Source organism: Nicotiana sylvestris, chromosome 2 (genome assembly GCF_000393655.2).
Source record: "Nicotiana sylvestris chromosome 2, ASM39365v2, whole genome shotgun sequence".
In the NCBI taxonomy this organism is placed as follows: Eukaryota; Viridiplantae; Streptophyta; class Magnoliopsida; order Solanales; family Solanaceae; genus Nicotiana; species Nicotiana sylvestris.
This window is the reverse complement of record NC_091058.1, coordinates 30,765,855-30,776,403: the sequence shown is the minus strand read 5'-3', so window position 1 is coordinate 30,776,403 and position 10,549 is coordinate 30,765,855. Positions and strand designations below refer to the sequence as shown.

Below are 10,549 nucleotides of genomic sequence, written 5' to 3'. Positions count from 1 at the left end.
TGTTTTTAGGGTATTTTTCGGTTGAAAATCTTTTTTATAACTGAAAATACAAAATTTGTGTGTTATTGAGTTTGTTGAGTTATATTAGGAGTCTATTATGTTAATTGATTCACTTTCTGTTTTAAAAACAGTGTAATCCCTTATTTCACGCCGTGAATACAGTCGAATACAATAATCTGTCCAGCTGTAATCCCATGTTTCACTCCATGATACAGTTAAATACACTCGAATACAACAGCTGATTAGCTGGACTTCCCTGAATCACGCCTATTTTTGCTACTGTATTTATGAATACAATAGCTTAAGTACATCAAATACATCTTATAACCACAGAAAATGTATTTATAATCTGTAATATAGCAAATGGTATCTATAGATGGCTAATTACTACTAAAAGATGGTGCTTTATGAAAATTTCTCATTAAAGAATCGGTAGAGCAAATAAAGTAGAACCAGATTTTGTTGTTATTTTTTTTTTTCCAAAACAAAGACGTCACATTACCGCATCAACGAACAACAAAGTTCAAATGTACTCTTTGCATCCTGGACAACCCAAGTTGGGAAAAACATCTCCCAGGAGATGTCCTTCAACAAAGAAATAGAAAATTTAGCTAAACTATACGCTACTTTGTTTAACTTCCTTGGAATATAAAGAAACTCGGCGTGATCTAACATGCTTGATAGCTTCCAAATGTCTTCACACAACACTTCTATCTCTCATGAAGTAGCCACCTATTTTTGGATCATATCAGCAACATTCTTAGCATCAGATAAAATCTTCACACTTTTCCATCTAAGAGTAATAGCACATTCAAGTGCCTTTCTTATGGCAATCGCTTCAGCAGTCACGATTTTCCCAACATATTGAATTGAGGATCCATGGGCATGAAGCAGTTCTTTAAAGCTATTCAAAGCTGGGGCACCAATACTCGCATGTCTATCATCACACTGTAATCCTGCATCTGTAAATAATAAAATATCATCATGAAAATTTGTTAGTTCAGGCAGAAACTCATTTCCAGTTGAATGTCGTGCAGCAAGGCAACTGGTCAATAGATCTTTATATTCTTCATACTCAAAAAGAGCTTTAGAAACAATCTCAGTTGGCTCTAACATTTCCTGATTAAAGCACCAAGTGTTCCTACCTTTCCAAATTTGCCACATAAGATTAACACTCAAATCTAATAATTCAGTAGATTCAGGAAAGTGCTTAGCATTTAAGAACAAGTTGTACCACCACACAGAAAAGTCAGTTATGTTGTCAATATTAGGCCAATTAATAGGACTTTGTTTCCATATAAGCTGAGACTGGGGACATCTAAATAGCATATGTTCTATATCTTCACTTTCAAGACCACAAATCTTACACATTTTATCCAGGTTCTGTAATCTTTTAGCTAAGGTATAATTAACGGGCAAAGAGTTAATCACACACTTCCGTAGAAAATGTTTAAGTTTATTTTTAATTTCTAAGTTCCACAAAGAATCCCAGAAGCTTTTAGGAAAAGAATGACAACTCGCCTGGGCTTCCGAGTTCCTAATAGTCTTACCGGCCAAACTCTTTGCTAAATAGTAACCTGACTTAACTTCATAGTTTCCAGATTTTGAGTGATGCCACAGTAATCTATCATTAAGACCTATGATGGATATTGGTATAGACAAAACTGCATCTACATCTTCAGGTTCAAAGGTCGTACTTATCTTATGAAGTTTCCAGGTATGCGTATCTTCGGCAATTAAGTCGGCCACCTTAAGATCTAAATTGTTTTGCATTTGAATACTTTTTGGAGTAAAACCATTCTTTATTGGAATCCAAGGATTAGTCCAAACATTTATATTTTTTCCATCAGAGATCCTCCACCTTAGTCCAGTAACTAATAGATCTCTTCCCCACAAAATACCTCTCCAGATCCATGATCATGTAGATGATATAGAAGCGTCAAGGAAAGTTGACTATGGAAAGTATTTGATTTTAAAAAATCTTGTTAACAACGAATCTAGGTATGACAATATGCGCCAAGCTTGTTTAGCTAACAAAGCCATATTGAAAGTCTTTAAATCCCTAAATCCTAAGTCCCCTCTTGATTTGAAATCACATAATCTTTCTCATTTCTCAATATGCATCTTCCTTTTATCCTCAGTTTGTTCCCACCAAAAGTTAGAAAAAAGAGATGTAATCTCCTTGCACAGACCATCAGAGAGTTGGAAGCAAGACAAGGCATAGGTAGGGATTGCTACAAGTACAGATTTAAGCATTACTTCTTTTCCTACTGTACTTAAAAATTTACCCTTCCATCTTTTTATTTTTGTCTTGGCTCTATCCTAAATAAACTCTAACATCTTTTTCTTTGAGTGTCACAAGATAGCTGGTAATCCTAAATACATACCCATCTCATTTCTTTGTTGTTGTCCAAGTAAGGAAAATATGTCGACTTTCTCCTTCTCCGTTATATTTCTACTAAAACAAATAGCTGATTTATCTAAATTAACCACTTGTCCAGAACGTTGCTCGTACTTTCTTAGAATCTCAGCTACATGGACTGCATTGTGAGTGTTAGCTGAAAAGAATATAAAAGAGACATCTGCGAAAAATAAGTGAGTTAAGCTCGGCCCATGTCTATTTAACTTTAAACCTTGAATCTCATTTTGAGTTTTAGAAATCTTCAACAAAGTAGATAAACCTTCTGCACATATTAATAATAGATAAGGTGATAGCGAATCTCCTTGTCGTATTCCTCTAGTCGGCCTAACTGATCCAACTACCTCCCCATTTATATTAAAACTATAGGTAGGGGTAGAAATACATTGCATAATCCATTCTACAAATCTGGCATGAAAACCCATTTGCAAAAGCATTTTGTGGATATATATCCATTTAACTCTGTCATATGCTTTTGACATATCCAATTTCATCGCCATAAATTTCTCTTTACCTCTACGTTTATTTTTTAGAAGATGCATAAATTCATGTGCTAAGATAACAGTATCAGTGATTTGTCTATGTCCAACGAAAGCTGCTTGAATCGGAGGTATAACCTTAGTTAAAAGAGTTTTCATTCTCGTAGCAAGAATTTTTACAATAATTTTATAAAGAGTAGAACATAAACTTATGGGTCTAAATTGCGAGTCCAAAGTAGGACATTTAACTTTAGGTACTAGAGTAATTAAAGTATGGTTCCACGAAGGAATTAGGTAATCTGTAGTGAAGAAGTTATTAATAGCTTCATAAATCTCCTTTGATATAATATTCCAATATCTTTGAAAAATAAAGGAGTCATTCCATCCACACCTGGCGCTTTAAGAGGATGCATAGCGAACACTGCATTCTTTACTTCCTCTTCACTAACATCTTTTATGAGTTCTCGATTTATATAGTCACTAATCATTACATTGACATGATTTAGAATACATTCGAAATTTGTCGGGTTAGATGTAGAGAATAGTGTATCATAATAAGCCTCAACTTCTTGAACTATTTCAGTTTGGTCACTCACCCACCTCCCTTCAGATGTTTGAAGACCCCTAATTATATTTCTTCTTCTTCTTTGTAAGGTTGCCATGTGAAAATAGGACGTATTCTTATCGCCATCCAGCAACCATAAGGCTCTATACTTTTGTTTCCAGAAAATCTCTTCTTCTTTATAAGCTTGCTTAATTTCATTTTTAACAACCTAAGTTTATTCTAATCAAAATTATTAGCATCACTTCTAAGGTCTGTAATCTGTTTCTTAATACGAATAATTTTCTTTCTAGCATTACCATTTCCTCCTCTTACCCAAGCCACTAAAGATCTACGACACCTTTTTATTTTAAAGTTAACTCGAGATTGCTCGAACCCAATATAGTCATTGGACCAAGCTTCAGATACAATATTTTGAACCTCTTCCCGATCAACCCACCTTTTATCAAAGTAAAAACGTCTTTTCTTCTTAATTTGTTCAGCATGTGAAACGAGAGTGATAGCATTACCTCCAAATATATGTATTGTTCTCCGTTGGTGCAGTAACTAGATTGATACGCTGATTCGGTGCTTAAGCTATCCCAAAGTCACTCTTAAGTGTTTGAAATATTAGATATTGTCTACTAAATATTCGACTTCACAACATTTGTTATTACTAGAAACAATATCCTTTTTGAAATTACTTGCAATTATAGAGAAATAGATCGATAGACTAATATATATGGCATAACAATTTTTAAAGAGTTATGCACGCTTACAACAGATTAACTTAGTTTTACTTATTCAATATAGAGGAAATAATCAAAGCTTCTAGTTTTCAGTTACATGCATCGAATATATTTATTGATGAATAACCTTATTTTGTTGTCAGCTGCTTAGGGCACAATGACTGATAATATGATGCAGAGAGTTTCCTTGCCTCAATTGCCCTGCTAACTAAAGTTCTAACAAAAACTAACTGAGTAGATTGAAAAGCCCCAACAATTAAGAGAAAAGTAGAGCCAGAGCAGAACTCACTAGAGCCAATGTTTAAAGAGAAGAGTGGAACCGAACCTGTTCCCAGTAGAACTTAAATAAAAGCAGAACCTGATTTGGATGTCGCTAAGCTGTCGGCGTTCGCCTGTGAATTTCGTGAATCGCCGGATCTTTCCTGTTGATTTCGTTGCGATTTGAGCGATTTGACTGTTGGGTCAAATTGATGTAGGGTTTAGTAGATAATAGGGAATTTGCACAAATTGATACCCGCAGAGGATAAAATCAGTAGTTATTATGTTTCCTATTGGCAAAGTGTTAGAGAATGGGGTTGGAGAGGTGGAGATTAAAGTTTGCAGCAAGGATTGAGACCTCACAAGGAGGAAAATGGGTTTCCTAACATGGCAGAGATAAAGTGCTTTCCGAAGAAGCCTTTCCAGAAGGACGCCAAGACAAAGGATTCACAGTCAACATACATCACCAATATAATTTTCTAACATAGTAATTGGTAAAAGCCATCAAAATTGTACACATTTCACTTTGTCATTTAGCAAAATTTTCGGTAAAATATTTTTTTTCCACTGCACGTAGATTTTTTTCCTAAAGAAATCATCTAGGAAAGTGTAATTAAACAACTCTTCCACAATTGAAAGGAGACACAAATAAAATTGTCACGACTCGGATATTTTCCACCCTCGGGAGTCGTGATGACGCCTACTAATGTGAGCTAGGCAAGCTAAACCTTAACTACCTACTACACTTTCATATTGCTTCTTTTCAATAAACACAAGGTGACAATATAATAAAAGCGAAATTTTAGGAAATAAGGCAGAAGTCAACAATTATATATTTTAAGGTTATGTTTATTACAACTTAAAACCTCAAATACTCAAAACCTGGTGTCACGGTGTCACATACTGTCTAAGAGTTACTACAACCAAGGTCTGAAGAAAATACAATATGCTGTTTCTAAACGAAAGAAAATGAAACAGAGAAAAAGGATAGAGGGGGGACGCCAAGGCCTGCGGACGCCTGCAGGTCTACCTTGGGTCTCCGGGTGGACTGAAGGAAGCCTCCAACTACTATCCGAAAGCTGCTCCTGGATCTGCACACAGTGTAGAGTGTAGTATCAGCACAACCGACCCCATGTGCTGGTAAGTGTCTAGCCTAACATCGGCGAAGTAGTGGCGAGGCTAGGATCAGACTACCAAATAAACCTGTGCAGTTCATATATATATATACAACGGAAAAGAAATACAGAAATAACCAGTCAATGTGAAAGGGGGAAACATGTTGTGGGGAAGTTAATAGTTCCGAATAGAAAAGCATCAAGTAAGGAAAGAAACGACATAACTAGAATATCAACAAAGAAGCAGAAATCAACAATTGCACGGCATCACCCTTCGTGCTTTTACTCTCAGCCTCACCAAAGAAGTTATATAATAAAAATATGCACGGCATCACCCTTCGTGCTTTTATTCTCGTCCTCACCAAAACAATCATATAATCAAAATGTGCACGGCATCACCCTTCGTGTTTTTTACTCTCTTTCCTTAACATATAATCAATAGGATCGACACGGAATGGTACGTCGTGCGGCACGGCATCACCCTTCGTGTTTTACACTCTTTCCTCGCAATAACAAATAATGCATGGCATCACCCTTCGTGCTTTAACACTCTTCCTCACCCAAACAACAATCACAAACAAAGAGGCAAGGGAGTAAACAAAATAATAATAGAAATTCCGGTAAGGAAACACAATTAAACAATTAAATCCCGGCAAGGGAACAATTTAATAACTCTTTCTCTTTTTCACTTTTATTTCATAATTCACTTTACCACTTGAGCCAATGCTCCAAAGGGTTTAATCATCTCATATACTTTCACAATTCATAATTTAACTTGAGCCAACGCTCCAAAAGGTTCAATCATCTCATATACTTTCACAATTCATAATATAACTTGAGCCAATGCTCCTCGATGTTCAAAGGTTACAATTCCTTCCACAAACTTTCTACAAGAATTAGAAATCATCACCAAGGCATGAAAGATACAACGAAATCAAGAACTTCAAAATTTAAGGACTCACGGTCATGCTAGACACCAACGTATAGATACTCGTCACCATGCCTATACGTCGTACTCAACAATTATCACGTAGCAAATAAGACTCAACTCCTAATCCCTTAAGCTAAGGTTAGACCAAACACTTTCCTCGATGCCTCGAACTCAACTCAAGTATCAATTATAGCTTTACCCCTCGATTCCTCTACCAATTTGCTCGTATCTAGTCACAAGTTACTTAATTACATCAATAAATGCTAAATGAATTAATTTGAATGCATGAAAATGAGTTTTCTAAAGTTTTACCCAAAAAGTCAAAAATCGCCCCCGGGCTCACATGGTCAAAACCCGAGGTTCGAACCAAAACCCGATTACCCATTCTCCCACGAACTCAAATATATAATTTGTTTTGAAATCGGACCTCAAATCGAGGTCCAAATCCCCAATTTTTGAAAAACATAAGTTCTACACAAAACACCCAATTTTCCCCATGAAAATCATTGATTTGAAGTTGAAATCATGTTAAAAGATGTTAATGATTGAAGAAAACTAGTTAAAAATAACTTACAATTGATTTGGAGAAGAAAGGTTGTTTGAAATATCAGCTCTTATATTTTTGGGGTCTTAAAAAATGAAAAATGACTGAAAATCCCGTCTATTTATATCCCTCTAAGAGCCCCTGTGCGGACCGCACAAAATGAACTGCGGCCGCACAGGCCTACCTGAGGTAGTGCGGTCTAGTGCCCTGTGCGGACCGAACGAAATGGACTGCGGCCGCACAGGCCTCCACCGCGCACCGCACGAAACCGACCGCGGACCGCACTGGCCCCTTTCCGCGCACTGCACGAAATCGACCGCGGACCGCACTGGCCCCCTTCCGCGGTCGCACACGATTTTATGCGGACCGCACTGGCGGGTTCAGAGACCTGCAACTTCTGGTTTTAAGTCTAAAACATCCCAAACCTAACCGAAACTCACCCGAGCCCTCGGAACTCCAAACCAAGTGTGCATACTAACTCAAAAACATCATATGGACTTATTCGTGTAATCAAATCATCAAATTAACATCATGAACATCAAATTAAATCTCGAGATCAATGAAATCTTCTCAAAACTTCTTTAAACATAAATTTTGCAATTTAAGTCCGAATCACGTCATATGACATCCGTTTTTCACCAAATTCCACAGAAATGTCTTAAATCATATATAAGACCTGTACCGGGCGCCAGAACAAAAATACGGGCTCGATACCATCATGTTCTAATCAAATTTCATTTCAAATTTCTTTAAACAATTCCAGAAAATAATTTCCTTTGAAAATTCATTCCTCGGGCTTGGGACCTCGGAATTCGATTCCGGGCATACGCCCAAGTCTCGTATTTTCCTACGGACCCTTCGGGACCAGCAAATCACGGGTCCAGGTTCGTTTACCCAAAACGTTGATCGAAGTCAAATTAGCTCCTGTTATAATCAAAACTTATCATTTTTCACAGATTATCATATTTAATCTTTTCGGTTATGCACCCGGACTGCGCACGCAAATCAAGGTGACTCTAAATGAGGTTTTCAAGGCTTCAAAACACGGAATTTCATTTTGAAACAAGTGATGACCTTTTGGGTCATCACATTTTCCACCTTTAAAACAACTGTTCATCCTCGAACGGACAGAAGAAGGAAGTACTTGAGTCAGGGAAAAGATGGGGATAATGGCTCCGCATATCGGACTCGGACTCCTAGGTCGATGCCTTAGGAGGCTGACCTCTCCACTGAACACGAACAGAAGGAAAACTTTTTGACCTTAACTGGCAAACCTGCTGGTCTAGAATAGCTACCGGCTCCTCCTCATAAGACAAGTCCTTGTCCAACTGGACAGCGCTGAAATCTAACACGTGGGATGGATCGTCGTGATATTTTCGGAGCATGGACACATGAAACACTAGATACACGGCTGATAAGCTCGGCGGCAATACAAGTCTATAAACCACCTCTCCCACTCGATCAAGAATCTCAAATGGACCGATGAACCTAGGGCTAAGCTTGCCCTTCTTCCCAAATCTCATCACGCCCTTCATAGGTGACACTCGAAGCAATACCCGCTCTCCAACCATAAAAGCCACATCTCGAGCATTGCGGTCTGCATAACTCTTTTGCCTGGACTGAGCTGTACGAAGTCTATCTTGAATAATCCTGACCTTGTCCAAAGCCTCCTGAACCAGATCCGTACCCAACAATCGAGCCTCTCCCGACTCAAATCGTCCAACTGGAGATCGACACCGCCTACCATATAAATCCTCATAAGGAGCCATCTGAATACTCGACTGGTAACTGTTGTTGTAGGCAAACTCTGCTAAAGGCAAAAACTGATCCCACGAGCCTCCAAAGTCAATGACACAAGCTCGGAGCATATCCTCCAAAATCTGAATAGTCCACTTGGACTGCCTGTCCTTCTGAGGATGAAATGTTGTACTCAACTTAACCTTGGTGCCCAACTCTCGCTGAACTGCTCTCCAGAAATGCGAGGTAAACTACGTACCTCGGTCTGAAATGATAGATACAGGCACATCATAAAGACGAACAATCTCCCGGATATAGATCTCAGCTAACCTCTCAAATGAATAGGAGACCACCATAGGAATGAAGTGCGCTGACTTGGTCAGCCTATCAACAATGACTCATACTGCGTCGAACTTCCTCCAAGTCTGCGGGAGTCCAACAACGAAATCCATAGTGATCCGCTCCCACAACTACTCGGGAAGCTCAATCCTCTAAAATAAACCACCAGGCCTCTGATGCTCATACTTAACCTGCTAACAATTCAAACACCGAGATACATATGCAACGATATCCTTCTTCATTCTCCGCCACCAATAATGATGCCGCAAATCCTGATACATCTTCACGGCCCCCGGATGAATAGAGTACCGGGAGCTATGGGCCTCCTCTAAAATCAACTCTTGGAGCCCATCCATATTTGGCACACACACTCGACCCTGCAATCTCAAAACTCCATCACCATCTAAGGTAACCTGCTTGGCACCTTCGCGCTGCACCGTGTCTCTAAGGACACATAAATGGGGATCATCATACTGTCGACCACGGATACGCTCCAATAAAGAAGAACGAGCGATCGTGCAGGCCAATACACGACTAGGCTCAGAAATATCCAACCTCACAAACTGATTGGTCAAAGTCTGAACGTCCAAAGCAAGTGGTCTCTCACCGACCGGAATATAAGCAAGACTGCCTATACTGGCTGACTTCCTACTCAACGCATCGGCCACCACATTGACCTTTTCCGGATGATACAAGATAGTGATATCATAATCTTTCAACAACTCCAACCACCTCCTCTACCTCAAATTTAACTCTTTTTGCTTGAATAAATACTGAAGACTCTTGTGATCCGTGAACACCTCACATGCTTACAGATAATGCCTCCAAATCTTCAACAGTTGAACAATGGATGTCAACTCTAGGTCATGAACCGGATAGTTCTTCTCATGAATCTTCAACTGCCGCGAAGCATAGGCAATGACCTAGCCATCCTGCATCAACACTATACCAAGTCCGATACGAAATGCATCACAGTAGACTGTATAAGGCCTTGAACCTGTGGGCAAAACCAACACCGGTGCCGTAGTCAGAGTTGTCTTGAGCTTCTGAAAGCTCGTCTCACACTCGTCTGACCATCTGAACTGGGCACCCTTCTAGGTCAACCTGGTCATCGGGGCTGGGATAAATGAGAACCCCTCCACGAACCGATGGCAGTAGCCTGCCAATCCCAAGAAACTCCGAATCTCTGTAGCTGATGCTGGTCTAGGCCAGTTCTTAACTACCTCAATCTTCTTCGGATCAACCTGAATACCCTCTCTGATACAACATGACCCGGAAATGCAACTGTACTCAACCAGAACTCACACTTCGAGAACTTAGCATATAACTGACTATCCCTCACGGTCTAAAGAACCACTCTAAGATGTTGCTCGTACTCCTCCCAACTGCGGGAATATATCAAAATATCATCAATAAATACTATCACAAACGAGTCCA

The 10,549-nt window shown here is 39.0% G+C and overlaps 1 protein-coding gene across 1 annotated transcript; it reads right to left on the bottom strand.

The window, feature by feature from the left end:
* Positions 1-732: 732 nt before the first annotated feature.
* Positions 733-1,773, bottom strand: LOC138884124 (uncharacterized). Its single transcript, XM_070164953.1, has one exon. The coding sequence runs from the start codon at positions 1,771-1,773 to the stop codon at positions 733-735; it is 1,041 nt and encodes a 346-aa protein (XP_070021054.1).
* Positions 1,774-10,549: the final 8,776 nt, after the last annotated feature.

What these genes read in the sequence shown, in the direction of transcription:
- LOC138884124 (XM_070164953.1), bottom strand. Translation starts at nt 1,773, where the DNA reads ATGCAAAACAATTTAGATCTTAAGGTGGCCGACTTAATTGCCGAAGAT.